This window comes from Buteo buteo, chromosome 2 (assembly GCF_964188355.1).
Source record: "Buteo buteo chromosome 2, bButBut1.hap1.1, whole genome shotgun sequence".
In the NCBI taxonomy this organism is placed as follows: Eukaryota; Metazoa; Chordata; class Aves; order Accipitriformes; family Accipitridae; genus Buteo; species Buteo buteo.
In genome coordinates, this window is record NC_134172.1 from 36414989 (window position 1) to 36431355 (window position 16367).

Below are 16367 nucleotides of genomic sequence, written 5' to 3' on the forward strand. Positions count from 1 at the left end.
ACCAACTTTATTGTTTTTAGGCCGATAAATTTTTGTTTTTAATTAACAGGCATTTGTTGTCAGTAGTTTTCCTCTGGAGGTTCTCAAAACCCTGTTGGGAACAAGCATTCAAATCTCCTTTCTCCCCAGCAGACTTTGGATCAGGGCCCCAGTGCTGAAACACAGTGTTTGAAGGTCATTTTTCACTTCTAGGATCAACAACCTGGAAACAAAGGAGTGCAATTAAAATTAATGTCCCATATGGTTTAAAAAATAATTGTGAATGGCTTCGAAACCTGACATTTCAACTGGGAATATAGTTGATTTAATAACAATGAAAAAGCAACAATCACATGAGGACGCTGCAGTCATATGATTTTTTTGCATAGTCAGTCACAGCTTTGACTTTGATATATGCTCCCTCTCCTTTCTGCCAGATGAGGGCTTAGTTTAAACAAGCCTTATATCCCTGAGGCTATTGCCTTCACCCTTCTCCTTGGCCGACAGTAGGAGGGAGGGTTGGACCCAGCCAGGAGGGTGCTGAAGCACTGAGTCTGCATATACAAGATGCACAGGACTGGACATCAGAGCCTGTGTTACTGAGAGAAATGCTGGCTGGGATGCTCCGAGTAGTGACAATTACTTACACAGCTAACAGAAAATGCTAGAAAAATGGAAGAAACTAAAAACAAACAAACAAACAAAAGAGTAAGTAGTCACAGTTCTAAAATCTCCTTCCATTGGCCAATCTCTTCATTCTGTTGACAGTGCCTTGGACTTACAAACTTTCACTTGCCCTGCCCAAAATAATAATGGTTTAGTGTTGTCCAACTTGCTGGTTCCTGGCTAGCCAGTGTCTCACTTGCCAGTGCTATACTTTGGAATCACTGAAACCACTACTGAACTCCTGTCTTGAGGACCGTACTTGCTTCTATGCCACGCCATCTCACCAAAGCTTGTCCTTTGCTGCAAACAAAAGCAAGAAACTTCACGAGGCTGCCAGGGTTGCAACAAAATTCAGTTGCTGCACTGCTTGCAGAATAACACCTGGGCTGGTGAAGCATGTTGAACCTGAATTTGAACCACTAAGTGCAGTGTTTGCCCCTCTGTCTGTATTACCCTAGTCCTCCTGAGCCATTGGTTATACCTCATTGTCAGGTTGGGCAGCAAAGTCTATTTTTCCTTTATGTCTACACACCATGAAGTATATACAATGAAGTACTTGTCTGTGTGTAGGTCATGGCAACTTGTGAGCTAGATATTGACTGGCCGTCACTACCTACCTATGATTACACCTCTAACCATAGGCACATTGTATTGTGCAACTGTGGTCGGATGGTACACACATGTGTCCACTAATGTTTAAATAACATTTTCCTTAAAAATCAACTCTGATCAGGATCCAAGTCCAGGGATGTGTTAGAACTGGCCAGTCTCCATCTAGTTTACAGTTGTTGCCCAGCATGTAGGGAGAGACACATGGTTAGGTAGTGATGGGTCCATCAAATGCAGTGAGCTGTTGCAGTAGCACTTGCAAATCAGGCTGGGGCAAGAGTTAATTTGGACTTCTAGAAATAGACGTTCCTATTTTAAAAACAAATTAAGTACAAAAATTGATCATAGTGCAAAACTAGTATAAAAATGCCTGCGAGGTAAATGGTGTGGCTCTAAACAGGTCTCAGAAATCCCAGGGAATGCTGAAAGCAAAGGGAGTGAGTCATAAGCACATGAGCTGAAAGAAGCTGAAGACAAAATCATGCATCTCTGCTTAATTCCATCACATGATGAGTCCTGGGGCCCTTCATTTAATCGGAGAGCAGAGCAGCGGAGAAACTTCATTCTCACTTCTCAGTGGGGACCGAAGGAGTTCCCGTGTGCAGGCACTGGGCACTCTCTGCTCCTCTGCGCACGCTGAGCCGACGCAGCGTCTCCGGCACCATGAGCGGTGTTCACCGCCACCTCGGATTCCTGCTCCTGACCGAAGCGGTGCTGTGTGCTGCCGCCACACGTGAGTGTTTCCTTCACCCCGTCCTCTCTCCCTGCCCCTGCGGGTTCGACAGCCCAAGCCAGTGCAGTAAAAACGGCTGCCCCTTGCATGTGCAGCAATTGCTGGAGCTGTGCTTGGGAACTGGTGCGAGGCAGCTAGCTCCACCTCAGAATCGCCTGGCTCTGGGTAGAAATGTCACCTGAGCTGGAGAAATACACCGAGAGCTGTTCAGTTATCTATTTCCTGCGCTCCACAGATACACAGAGCTGACTGGAGCTAAGCCTTGGCTCATTTCAAGAAATTCCTAACAATATTTCCCCAGCTCAAGCATGGCTAAAAAGGCAGATGCAGAATGGATTTCTCCCAGTGTGTCCAGCTCAGCTGTGGCTGGGAGAGGCCAGGTCAGAGGCAGTGCTTCCCACCGGGAGACCCAGACCTGTGGATCCCCAACCTCAGGGAGGCTGATCAAGGAACTAGGTCCTCAGACCACGACGGGCAGGCAGTGGGCTGGTCCTCTGCTTCTTTCCAGGCCCCCAGCTTGACTCAAGTCTTAGGCTGACTCCCTGAGCTCAGGGCTGGGAGCACAGAAATGGGATTTTAGGCTCAAATTCCAGAATCTACAGTAAGGAAACCGAAGACCTTAAAAGCTGAGGTCCAGCTGAGTATCCATTTAGCCTTGTACCTGTCTCCAATGGGAAACAGTAAGGGATATATAACTGGGCAAGTGTATACTGGTATTTCCTCAGGACACTTTCCCAGCCTCTGATGATTTATAGCACCAGAACTGCCTCTGTCAGATGCAGAGTCATTGTATTTAACAGTTTTTACTGGACTTTTCTTCCATCCGTTCATGCACTTGGGTTTTGATTGCAAGCCATGTATATTTTTGGCACACACAAGATCCTGCCAGCAAGAAATTTCACACCTTAACTGTGCCTTACATGAAGAAATATCTTTTATGCGCTTAGAACCTGTAACCTGCTGGTTTCATTTGATCCTCCTTAACTTTTGTACTTTCAGAAATAGTGACAAATTGCTTCTTCCTCCATGCTGTTCGTGATTCTGTTTTTATATTCTCCTCTGTCATCTCTTCTCCAGGCTCAAGACACAGTCTATTTAGCTGTGCCTCATAAGGAAACAATACTATCCCTTTGCAGCATCCTCGCCACCTTTTTCTGTATTTTTTTCAGTTCTCTTATACCCTGCTTGACCTGTAGAGAACAGGGCAGCATACAGTATTCAACACATGAACACACATGGAATTATACAATGCTGTAATGACATTTTCATCTTCGTTCTCTATCTAGCCTTTCCCTAGTTTTTCAACTACCAGTGAGCACTGTATTCAAAACTGTAAAGCTACAAGATCTCATTTCTGGGTGGCAATAGCTAGTTTAGAGTCTGTCATTCTATAAGTAAAGTTACATTTACCTATGCTGAATTTCATATAGTTTTATTCTTGAGTCATTGAGTCTCACACAGTCCTCCCCTCTACTACTTTAAGACACTGTCTTCAGCAGATTAAAGAACTTTACTGTTTACCTGTTTTCGAGATTATGAACATTTTAAATTATTTCAACAATTGAGAAAACTGGCTACTTATGCATAACTTTTGGTTCATATATCCTAACCAATTATTTATTCACGTGAAAACCCTCATTCTTATCCCACGGTAACTTAGTTCCTTTAAGTGCCTTTAGCGAGAGACCTCATCAAATGTGTCTGGAACTCAAGCAGACTATAACAAGCAGGTCAGCCTTGTTCCCATGCTCTCTGGCTCCCTCAGCGAAACTTGAATATATTTGTGAGGAATGCGCTCCTTTTACGGCATATCATATTAATCCACTGTATCTGCTAATTCTGTTCTTCACTGCTGTTTCTACCAGCTTCTCCAATTTGAGCCTCAAACTTTTTGTAATCCTCTAAATCTTCCCTGGAAGTGTTTTTAAACAGTGTCATGGCATTTGCCAACTTTCCTTTCTCGGCCACTGAAGCAGTTTTAAGCAAGATGTTACATGCTATGGTTAATAGCTCATTTATTTCACTCTTGAATAACTTCCATAATTTTTGAGCCATCCTATCTAGACAACTTCATTTTGTTGATTTGTTCTATAATTTTTTTTTTTGTGCCAAAACTTCATTTTGAGAGAGACTCTCCATCACTGTAAAGACAAATTCTAGCACAGAAACCTCTTACACTCCTCCTTTGTGAATGAAAATGTAAACTAACATATTTGACTTTCATGCTATCCCTTTACCTTCCCTGAATGCTTCTTTTGTATCTACATAATCTTTTGGCCCTACAGACTTTCTGGCAAGCTATCCACTACTTTTGTATTTGAAAAAAAGATTAATTAGTAGGTTTTATGTTTTTCCAAGTTGTTCCTCAAATTCTTTTTTGCCCTGCTTTATTATGTTTCTATATGTAACTTTAGAAAGATTACATTATTTTCTGTCTTCTTAGCTTGGCCATAACATCAGCCTTTTTACTTCTAATACATTTTCATCCTCTTTAGCTAGGTCATCTTTTTATTGCTGTTATTCTAACATTGGCTTTCATTCTCTCATGGCTAACACACTATCACGGGAAACACTGAGCTTCTTGCCTTTGCTACATTTTTCACCAAAATGAAAAACAGAATGAGAAGAAGAAAGTCAATCAGAGTATAAGATCTTTTCCCCTATGATCACCTCACCAAAACTATTACAGTAATCTGCTCCTTAGAGTGTAATATTACTCTATTTTGAACTGAATTGCTCTAATTTTGGTTATGACCAACATCTGTTCTTGAGTGTTTTTCATTGTTAAAGAAATACATTAAAGCTTTTTGTTCCTTTAAATTCAGCAACTGAAAATCTTCAGTTCCATGTGTTAGAGAAACTAGTGCTGAAGTATTTGCTCATCTGAAAAAATGTCTTTTGTCTTGTCCTGAAGCTTGTGAAATGTTTTATATTAGATTGAAATAAACAAAGCACATCAGGGAGGCACAGAAATGCCTAAGGAGCTTGTGATTTAGAAGCAGTGACCACAATTATTACCAAAGCTGGACAAGAAAATTACTTCTGAATTCAAGGATTGTTAATGAAAATTCAAAATTAAAAGCATTTATAAAATTAAAAGTGTTCCAGCTCTTTTTGATGAATTGAGCATTTGGGAAAAAAACAATGATTGAAATGTTCTGATCTAACAAAATCCAAACAATTTTATTCATTAAATAATTTTTAGATAAAATCAAAGAGAATGGGGAAAAGAAATTAGGAAAAATCCCTGGCTGCTTACTTTCAAATAAGATTACGCATTAATTTAATGACCTAAAATGTAATTGAACTTGATAAGCCTTTATGAAATACTTTTATACTTTGCTAATCTGTTTTTTTCCTGAGAAAAGTTTCTGAAGGACATTACCCAACTCTTCTTCTGACCAAGACTGAAAACAATACAGCATGTGATACAGGCCATTAAGTAAATACCAGTCATGATGTTATGTTATGCTTTGCTCACATCAAAATACATTAAATCTGCAGGGAAGACTTGATTCAAGTGATTTAAGTGAGACTGTGGGGAGTTCCTGTAGGAGCAAAAGACCGTGAGAGAATATGTCTCTGAGGGCAAAATCTGTTTTCCTTGAACCTTTCAGTCCTCGAGACTTGGGAGAGAGCTACCAGCATCAGTTCAGAGTGACCATTAGGATGGGACTGGCCAAGGGATGTCCTTCCTGCCCAGCAGAAATCTCACTGGGCAATAAAACACCAAGAGAAAGCAGCTCCTGCCTCTTCTTCAGTGCTGTTTCTCTGGTTCTCCCTTGCAGTAAAATTAGGAGTCCCATGCCCATAAAGACCATGCTTAAACTGGCTACACCTGTTCTGTGCCTTTTCCAAAACTGGGAGATATTCCAACACAGCCAGTTACATTACAGCACACAGGGCCATTCTTGCCCTTCTTACAGGTCTCTGCATTTTCCTTGAAGTCATCCAACTCTTCGTTGCACTTGCGTATAAATCTCAGAAGCATCCAACATCAGCTACCTTTAAAATAAAGCCATGAACAGCAGAAATCCTAACTCCCTTGATGTTGTGACAGAATGGCACGCCTAGCAGTTAACTGATTAACATGACAGAGTTGTTTAAAGCCCCCAGGCTTTAATGGAACTCTGCCGATGAGCCTACGTACAAACATATTTTTATGGCATCCTACAGTGGTTGACATGTTCCTACAGGTTACTTGGATATTTACTTTGCTTTTCATTATATGTACTTCATGACAGAAAGATGGATCCTAGAAGGCCTGGGAAAAGTTTGAGCCCATCATTTGTAGTAATATGAGAAGAGCGAGCTTATTAAAGTTACTTAATATCTGAGCCATTTTAAAGTAATAGGCATGAAGCTAATACGTTTTTGTTGTTATGTTATAAACACATTGAATTTACTATTCAGCTCTAAATTTCCTTTTCTGGAAATACCAGCTTCTGTTACAATTGGTTCCACCCCTCCCACCCAAACCACCAGCCAACTCACCAAAGAAGCTTCACTGGGTCAAAATTAATTCCTGGCATAACTTCCACTAGAGCACAACTCGGACACAGAGTGAACTTATCCTGTTAGCCTTTTACTCATAGATTTATCACCAGGCAAGCACAAAGCAGTCAGCAATCAAGCAACCTGTGTACAACTAGCCTGATTGTTGCAGGGTTATGTCCATTCATACAAACAATTGCTCTGACGTTGTCAAAATGTTGTAAACCTTTTTATTCTTTCTCTGGAAAGCTTGCAATAGTGCAAGTAGAAAAACATCAGTCTGTCAGTAGTGGAATTGTCTTTATGTTGGTTATAGTTGATGTGTTTATAGCTGTGATGATAAAATTCTGTAACTTTCTACTGGTGAAGAGATTTCTAATCAGTACAAGAATATAGTTGTAATAAGAGGGCTGTTCAGCACAAGAGCAATGTCTTTATAGGGTGGTGGGAAAAATGCTATTACATTACATGTTCGTCTCTCTAGGGTTTCAAGATGTGCTGAGCCATGGAAGAACTTCTGTCACATCCTACAAGAAGCTACAAGGCTGGTCTAGTGATCAAAATAAATGGAACGAAAAGCTTTATCCTTTCTGGGAAGAAGGAGATCCCAGATGGAAGGACTGCTGGAAAGGTGATTGCACATAGGCATTTCAAAGACACTGAGAAAATTGGCCAGAAAACCCACCTCATTGAAGAGTGCAGGTGCTATAGTGCTTTTTCACAGATGCAATATCCACCACTGCTGCAAGGAATAGCAAATCAGAGATGATTGGCTTTGGTACCATTCCCAGTACATTGTCTGAGGAAGCAGAACAGTGAGTTGTTATGGTGAATGCTTTCCCATGACTCATAGTCTCAGACATTAATACTTATCAAGCCATATTGATGACAAGGGCTCTAGGACAACCCATTATTTGAAACATGTCCTAGAGGACAGGTAGCTTCAACTGCTACCTCAGTAGGGCATTGTGGGCTTCAGTTTGCCAACTTCAGTGAAGGCCCTGTTTATCATCACCCCATCTGAGCTGAGGTCTAAAGGCTGCATCCCTGGGGAGAAACAAAAATATTCTCCTTTGGAATATATTGACCGCCATGGGTAAAAAACCATATTCTTAGCTCTAAGAAGGAAATGAATGACAGACCAGTAAGTGATGTGGGGGAAAATGATGAGTCCCTCTAATTGTTCTAAGTTGAGGTTTTGATAAAAGTGCAAGTGATTTAGGAGCACAAAACCCCTTGGAAACAGAGGAATCAATAAAGCATTTCTAATGTAAACAGTGCACAGCTGAAGGTAGCTGCTGTTCTGATGCATCCTTTATTGCACTGAAGACCAATTTTCTTTTATACAGGTGGAAGGGTGACAGCCAAATTGGACACTGATAGCCCAGCACTGGTAGGATCCAACGTGACCTTTGTTGTGACTCTCCAGTTTCCCAAGTGCCAAAAAGAAGATAATGATGGCAACATAATATACGAGAGAAACTGTACCCAGGGTAGGTAAAGGCAGTCTCCCTGCGCTATATACGCATCTGACTATGGTGCTGGGATGAACATGTCATGAATCTTTTAAAACATCAGAGGCACACTCTATGAACAACAGCCATGTTGCTTTTAACTGATAACTACACGCATGTCTAACCTGTGCCACACCAGTTTCTTTCCTCAGAAGATCACTGTGGTATTTTCACTGTTCTGCACCCACTATATATAATGACCAGGTAATTTAAGATTTGCCCTCACTATAAAATTGCCTTCCCAAAACAGTGATGTTAATTTCGCTTCCTAACAAAACTATTACTGCTTTTCAGCTCAGTCACAAGGTTGCAGAGTTACACTGTTTTCTTCCAAATTTATAAAGCTGTCAATTTATAAAATTGAGATTTTTTTTTCAATTAGGAATTGTAGAACTCACTAACCATCATCTGCATCTTGAAAAACCCTCAAGAAAGAGTAAATCTCACATTCCCACATTTTAAGAATTAAAAACAATCAAGAAAATAAATCATTTTAAAATCAAGCAATCTTTTGATCAATCACCTTTTTTAATCTTATTTACAGTTACATGGAGCAAAAAAACAATCATCATTCCAATGTTTGAGGCTACCAGATCTAGAGTGAAACAGGCTGTTGTACATTTCTTCCTCTGAATTCATAAATGTTCAACAAAGTTTTTTTATTGATCAAAGCAATTTCATTTCCAGACATATCAGCAATTTTTTTGTCAGCCTGAGTTCTACTTTTTGACTGTCTAATGTTTTGTTAACTGCTGATATCCATTCTCTACTTAATATCTGTTGTGCTGTTTGGGGAAGGAAGCTGTTCTTTTATTATTTAGAAAGGAACTGAAATTCATGTCTAAGTTATTTAAAGGTGCCATAGAAAACTTTTCTGACAAAACAAACTAAGTGACTTCCTCAAGTGCTTCCATGGCTGCTATTTCTACTTAAAATTTTAGATTCTGCTTGCCAAATGTTCAGGTAGCCCCACTAACTCCATTGAAAGAGTAGCATCCTGTGTAGTCAACAGCAAGTTTTCAGCAAGCAATTTTAAATCATGTCTGGCCCATGAGACAGTAAAATTTTTTTAAGCTTCTAAATAAAACAATGCCAAGCCAGAACAATCTGGTGTTTACATTAAAAACCAAACAAAGCACAATCTTAGAAAACCAAATGTCAGTCTAAAAATACCCCACTTAAGCTGTTGTTTAAGTGCAATAACTGCTATAACCTGGGGTGCCTGCCTCCTGTTTCCTGACTTTCTGCATGTTTCTCAGTTGACCAGGAACATGTTCTATTTCTACACTTAGATCCTCCAGCTTCCCAGGATCAGCAAGTCTATGTCTACAACTGGACTGAATGGATCGACAACTGTGGCTGGGAAAACTGCACAAGCAACCACAGCCATAATGTATTCCCAGATGGGAGACCTTTCCCTCATTATCCTGGCTGGAGAAGAAGGAACTTTGTCTATGTGTTTCACACGTTTGGTTAGTGCAGCAACATATCCCTTGGTTTGGCTGATGCTACAAAGCTTATATTCACTCTGTACACTAACTCATTTGTCGAATATGTTTTAGTAAAAGTTCTTTAAAAAGGATTCCATGCTCTTGAGTGGAGATCCCAAATTCATTCCCTGCTTTCCAGAGAGGCTATTAGCTGCTCGGTCTGGAAATCACGGATTACCAGGAGATTCTCTTTCTTCTGCATTCACAGTACTATCACTGAAGAAGATTAATTTCCTTTCAGTAATACTCAAGATCCTTTCCTAGGAAAACAGAGGGTCCAAGCAGTCAGTCAGATGTTTTGTTGACTGCTCATTGCCACTTCAGATTCTTAAATTTAAGAGAGACCATAGTGCTGTATATCTTCTGATCAGTTTAACTGTGCAGCACTCCTTGCCTCTGGGGAGGTGAAAACTGCCACTGACTGTGTGGTACTGATCTGGTCGCAGATGCCGATTTTCAGTATCGGTTGGGCTATTCCTGACATTGGCTACATACTAAATCTTAGTATCCTAAGTTAGCTTGGCTAAATCAGTATTACCATCAATATCAGCATGAGTAATAATAGTAATGTCCCAAATTTTGTGTAGAGGTGATACTATTTACCTACCTCAATCAGCTGTTACAAAAACAAGCAAATGTATACAAAGGGCTCTAGGGTATGAAGCAAGAGGTATTATACCTTCTTGCTACACTGAAAGCATACAAACACAAGATCACTTAAAATGCCTAAGAGGTAACACCATTCACTACATAATCCTAATGACTTAATGTAATTGCTTTGGAAAGATGTAGATGCCTTGGCAAATTTCTCTTAGGTTAGCAAAATTTGAGACACCTTTCTGACACCTTCAAAAGAACCACAGAAATAACAGGAGTAAATACATTGTAAATGGATTCAGTCCTCCAAAAACACCTGCCAGATAACTGAAAGACAATTCTAAACTATTCATTTTGATTTAGATAATCCAAGATTCACAGAGATATTGCTTCTCTTAAAACAACTCATAGCTAGGCTGAAGGGGTAAACATATTATAAGTTCATGTTCTGTTTCAGGTCAGTACTACCAAACAACTGGACGATCTTCAGTGATGTTTTCACTCAACACAGCAAATATCACTCTTGGCAAACATGTGATGGCGGTATCCATTTACAGGAGAGGGCACTCAGCATATCTTCCAATTGCAACAGCAAGTACCATCTACGTTGTAACAGGTAAGCATGCTGGAATAAATTGTAATAAAATACTAGGGGTATTTGTTGTTTAGGTGTTAGAAGAATTCAGCACAAGCATCATCTGGCACAAAAAGAAGACATTGGCCTGAGAAAGGTTTTTAATATGGATGTGGAATCTCTGGTAAATTGCCTTGAGTAGTGTAATTTACCTTTGTATCTAGCTCAGTTGTGATGCCTCTACTTTGTAATGAAAAATTATTTATGAGAGGAAACACAATCTTCCACAGATGCCTGTGATTCCTCATTTCTTCCCATACTTTTCTGGGTAACACTTTCCTACTGACATTCACTCCTCAGATCAGTAAATCGAATTAAAGTAGAAACCCGTGTTAATGTCTCACATTCTGACTGTTGCTGTTCAGGGACTTTGGAGCTCTTTGTTGTTTGCAGCCAGGTATGTATGCTTTATTTATTTACTTCTTTTTTTTTCCCCTCCAGACAAAATTCCAATATTTGTGAGTATGTTCCAAAAACATGACCGCAACATCTCAGACTCCATTTTTATCAAAGACTCACCAATCACATTTGATGTGAAGATCCATGATCCCACCTACTATCTTAATAACTCTGCCATCTCCTACAAGTGGAACTTCGGAGATGGAAGTGGCTTATTTGTAGCCAGCAGTTCCACTACATCTCACACCTATACTCTGCAAGGGAACTTCACTCTGAATTTAACTGTCCAAGCCATTATACCTGTACCTTGCCAGCCAGTAACACCCACTGCACTACTGCCCACCTCAGCAGGTAAGAGTTTATTGAACAGCAGTGGTATTAGGAGCTACGCTAAAACTCTAAATTCTGGTATTTTAAGTTTGTATCTTTAGAAGTTTTACTGTCATCAATGAAAGAGCTGCAAGGCTCTGCAAACCCTCTATAAATTGGTTTAGAGACAGAATCAATAAGCATAAACTCTTCTATGATTCTACAGTAGGCATCACTTACACATTTAACACATTACATATCCAGTTCTACTGCAACAGTGACAGCATACAGAGGTCTTCAGATGGACATGCAGTACATATAAATTTGGTTTTACACCCTCTACCACACCAGGTCAAGTGACTTTAGCCTTGCCTACTCAGGTTCATCTTCTGAGGTAAGATATAAATTTTAAGTGAGAAAGAGGTATTTCAGAACACTCTTACAGTCAGTTCCTTTCTGGTTTGCATTAACTTCCACCCAAAATTAAAAGAGATTGGATTGAACTAGAAGAAAGTTACTCATATTCCAAAATACGGGATTTCCACATGGCATTAACCCAGAATGGCTTTTCCACTTTAAATTTATGCACTATCATATTTCAGAATAACTTTCATTATGTTCAGCATTGGTTTATCATCTCAGGGGGGTTTAAGGTTTGTAAAAGGCCTGCAGTTTCAGCCTGGGTAGTTATAATACTACTACTATTAAATTATAAATGTGGCTATATTTTTCAAATTTCAGAATTTTAATATGTGCTTTTACCAAAATGTTGAGTGAGAATGAAAAATGAAAGGAAAGATATAATTTTCACTACTTCCCCTCTTCATTTTTCCACTAGCTGTAATGTAGAGCAATGGGAAAATACCTGCTATTAAAGAGAGTGTTTTAAACCTTTTATTGGCCTTTGGATTTCTTCTAGAATTGATTTAGGAATTTTAAAGAAGTGTTTAATTATATAAAACCTTTCAGTCTCACTTTTATTTCACAGAGTTGGGTGACTAGCAATGTGGCTTTTAGAGTAAGGCTACCCAGGCCACTCCAGGGTTCTACGCTGGGCATGTGTGTTTTCTTTAAGCCTTATTACTGTGATCCCATACAGATACATACATGACTGCACAGCTGCAAACCAAAGTCACTAATGACCTATGTAATTAATGCAGTTGAAGTATATAGCCATGTTCAGAATACCTCTAAGCTGAACTTGTTCTAAAGCTGTGTGTCTATTCTTTCTCCCTCAACTCGACAGTAACGACCGGAGTATCTTCTAATTCAGACACTTCTACCGCTGTCGAGTCAATGGAAGATAATCCTGATGGAGGCTGCCATATTTACAGAAATGGATACTATAGAACTGGTATCTCTATCGTAGGTAAGGATGTAGGTCAACACCTGAACAGAGGAATGGGGTTAATAATGTACAACAATGTATGGTAGAGAGAATTTTTCTTTAGGCTTCCCTTTATCAAATACCTAAGACCCACAATAAGATCTTTATTTTGGACCTAGCTGACATTTTTAAAGATTAATGTACAGACAGCTAACTGGCTGACTTTGGTCTCTTTACATGCTCTGCCAGGACCTAGCAGCAGAGGTTATAGCCCCTTGCTTTCAGACACATGAGGCTGGGCCTTGGTCTGGATGCCTGCTGATGGTTGCCCCCATGCTACCTGTGGTATTTCCAGGCACCTGGGCTGGAAAATGGCTGGCAGGGATGTGCACCATATCACTACTTTCTGTATCATCAGCTTCTGAACCTGCCACACCTGAAGCATACCGGCCTGGGGGGGGTCACATAAGGTTGAATTGACCTTGGCATGCACAGAAGTCACATGTAGTGGGAAAGGGAAGTAACTGTAAAATAAATAAGTAAATAATAATAATAGAAAAATAAAGCCGAGCAGAAAGGAGCAGCCTCACTGGGAAAGCACTGGAAATTTTCTCAGCTTTCAAACCCTTCAAGAGGAGTGCTAAGGGAGGGAGGAGGTTATGGAAAACAAGACTTGAACTGAGCATCAGCCAAACACTTGAGGTTCTATACACACAGACTTCAGAGCTTGTCATGTGTCCTACCATTGACATCTGTTTCCTCTCCCAGAGGGAATCCTTGAGGTAAATATTATTCAGATGATGAGCATCCAGATGACAGAAAGTCAAGCTGAAAACTCACTGGTTGACTTTGTTGTTACCTGCCAAGGGAGGTAAGTGTGTGAATGAAACTGTCAATCTTTCCTCTTTAAAAATAATTAGGTGCTGGAATGCTGTCTGCACTTAGATGCAGCTGCATGAACAAAAGTTGGGAACTGCAGTGTTTCTATTTCTTGACTGGAACTAAAGATAATGCAAGTCTCATTTGTAAAGTATGGCAACAGAGGTTACTGCCAGGCTCTTAGGATTCAGAACAAATGTCAAGCTTCAGTAAAAATAGGAGAACTAGACAGTAGGGAGAAACAAGTCTATATTTTCCTGGCCAAGACAAGATTTCAGCACTTACTGTAAAATGGGAAGCAGCCTACTGAAATTGGAAGGAAACCCTTTCTTTTTGGCCATGATTTTTGACACTTAGAGTAAATGGGTGTGTCCAAGCAATTTCTTGGATAGAAAAACATTGCACTAATACTCCTAGCTCCTAGAAGGGGATTAGATTTGAAAGGACTTAGAAGTACAAGAATCATCTTGGTAATACAACTGGAAAACAATTAACCTCTCTTAAGCTAGCGTTCATATTTTCGGCACATGATACTACAGATAAGAATCTGCATTCCTTTCTTAATGATGTGTATTACAGGTAACGGACTTTATAATCCGATTTGAGGCAGGTAATTCTTTGATCACCATAAAATGTTAAATGAGATGTAAAAGAAGCAGGTAATTTTATAGATTGTATATATCCATTTTATATAAAATCCACATGTATGTATACAGAAAATGTATAGGTATATATAAGATACATATATAATGTATTAGGAAAACCACTCTTAAATCACTATAGTGCCACTGATTTCAGTAAACAGGCACCAGCATAAAACTGGGGCATCAGTGCAATGTGTCTATGAACTGGGTTAATAGGACTCCACAGGTGTAATGTGTTCTCTCTTCCCATACCAGTCTCCCCACAGATGTCTGTACAGTAGTTTCTGACCCGACGTGCCAGGTGTCCAAGAGTGTGGTATGCGACCCCATCATCGTCACTGATGAATGCCTACTCACCATCAGGAGAGCTTTTGAGGAACCTGGAACATACTGTATAAACATCACCTTGGGGGATGACACAAGTCAAGCCCTTGCCAGCGCACTGATTTCTGTAAACGGAGGTGAGTCCACACAGAGCAGATGCGGGTTGTCTGTGAATAGCTTCTCCCTGTGGTCATTTCCCTGCAGTGGGCAAGAGCACAGGAATTTATATGGCATTTTTATTATGCCTGGAGGCCTCAGCTGAGACTGCGCCAGCTTGTGTGAGAGTCCATGCAAAGATAAAGGATGATTCTTTCCCTATGGGAATTTTAGATGTTAGAACTTGGTTTGATTTATGTTTACGATCCAATGGGTATAGTAATTACACAAACCCTTCAGTATTACAGAATATGAACTGTTCTTAAGCCATAATGTATTTTTCCACAGAATAACTCTGTTGGGCAGAAAAGCAGGTGGGGGAGATACCAGCCAGCCTACTCCACACATGGAGAAACAGAGAGGAATTCAGCTCACTTGAGACAGAACCAAAGTCTGCAGCTGAGCTGACTGCCCTGGGCCCTCTTTGTAGCTTATTGACCTTGACCAGGTTTCTATTTCTAAATGAGGATAAGATGAATTAGGTTCTGGAAAGATCTATGTAACATTCATTGACTACAGAGCCTGCCCAGGGTGACTATTTCAGAACAGGAGGTTTACCTTTGGTTGGATGAGTATCAATGTGTCTTGCTCATGGTTGCCCAAGCAGTCTTTGACAGACCCAGGTATTAAACTGAGCCTCAGTCAGAAGTCTAAATGATCATGCTGTCTCTCTGCTCCCACTCCCATTGCCCTCCTGACCTCCCACTGCAATGTCATAGTGACTCTTCTGTACCAGCGAAGCAACTGACCCTTTGCAGTCATTTGCCACAGTATTTTTGGCTGATTTTATTTAATCTGGGTATAAATTTAGCTGTACCGAAATCAGTTCATGATGACTAAGGCACAATGCCTGACCTATAAGTGCATTCCAGCTCCTAAAGGTGAAAATAAGCATGCAGTAGGATTTTTCCAAACTATATTCACAGAGGCTAACTTTAGCCCAATAAGGCTGGTCTTCCTAGATTTCCTCCAGAGGGCAAAGCTAAGTTGTACTTTGGGGCTTCCACTATAATCAAGGCAGAATTAGGATCTAAGAGACGTTGCTGCTTTGAGTCACCTTCTGGAGGAGCCCATCTAACATTTGCAAACATTTCTCATGTCCCACAATTTTCCACTCATTTTTCAAGAGAAGGCAAGTATTTATGAATTTCTGAAAATCCCATAATTTGGCACCTGAGTATTTGGTGCCTAAACATTGGGCCCTTAAAATTTGGCAGGACTGTGCCTGAGTTATGTAGGCATTGCACAAAACATCCACTCTTAACTTGCTTAAACTGCGTTGAGTGGGTTGCTGTCCTATGTTTTAGACCCATCCCAGCAGTATGTGTTGCTTTGCAAACTAGTCCAAGGACCTACCTCATTCATAAAATAAGGTAAATCCCTAGAGTCTCAGCAAAAATACTGTGTAAACTAGGAAGGAAGTCAAGCCTTCACAAACAATTGTATCAACAAACTGAGAAATATATGAGGCACATGTATGAAGTAAATGGTAAACCCTGATTTGATATCTCAATTTTCATAGACAGCAATTATAAATTAATAACTGGAAAGGTAAGCCAACACACACCTCTAGGTTACTTCACTGTATAAACACTGTTGTTAAAATGAGGACC

General features: G+C 40.1%; 1 protein-coding gene and 1 long non-coding RNA gene across 4 annotated transcripts in view; one reads left to right on the forward strand and one right to left on the reverse strand.

Annotated features, from left to right (window-relative positions):
• LOC142041678 (uncharacterized) overlaps positions 1-16367 on the reverse strand; it is a 23915-nt gene continuing 7548 nt past the window's right edge. For 2 of the 3 annotated variants that reach the window (XR_012653517.1, XR_012653515.1), the window contains exons 4-6: positions 14632-14796; positions 13495-13610; positions 1-202 (exon numbers count right to left, since the gene is read on the reverse strand). This is a non-coding gene — a long non-coding RNA (uncharacterized LOC142041678). The remainder of the gene's footprint in view (positions 203-13494; positions 13611-14631; positions 14797-16367) is intronic. The other variant, XR_012653516.1, reaches the window with a different exon arrangement.
• GPNMB (glycoprotein nmb) overlaps positions 1740-16367 on the forward strand; it is a 17652-nt gene continuing 3024 nt past the window's right edge. The window contains exons 1-9 of the mRNA XM_075050735.1: positions 1740-1987; positions 6966-7112; positions 7831-7974; positions 9288-9467; positions 10540-10698; positions 11158-11466; positions 12671-12793; positions 13520-13622; positions 14530-14735. Of these exons, the coding sequence (XP_074906836.1) occupies positions 1918-1987; positions 6966-7112; positions 7831-7974; positions 9288-9467; positions 10540-10698; positions 11158-11466; positions 12671-12793; positions 13520-13622; positions 14530-14735 (1441 nt within the window). The 5' untranslated portion in view covers positions 1740-1917. The remainder of the gene's footprint in view (positions 1988-6965; positions 7113-7830; positions 7975-9287; positions 9468-10539; positions 10699-11157; positions 11467-12670; positions 12794-13519; positions 13623-14529; positions 14736-16367) is intronic.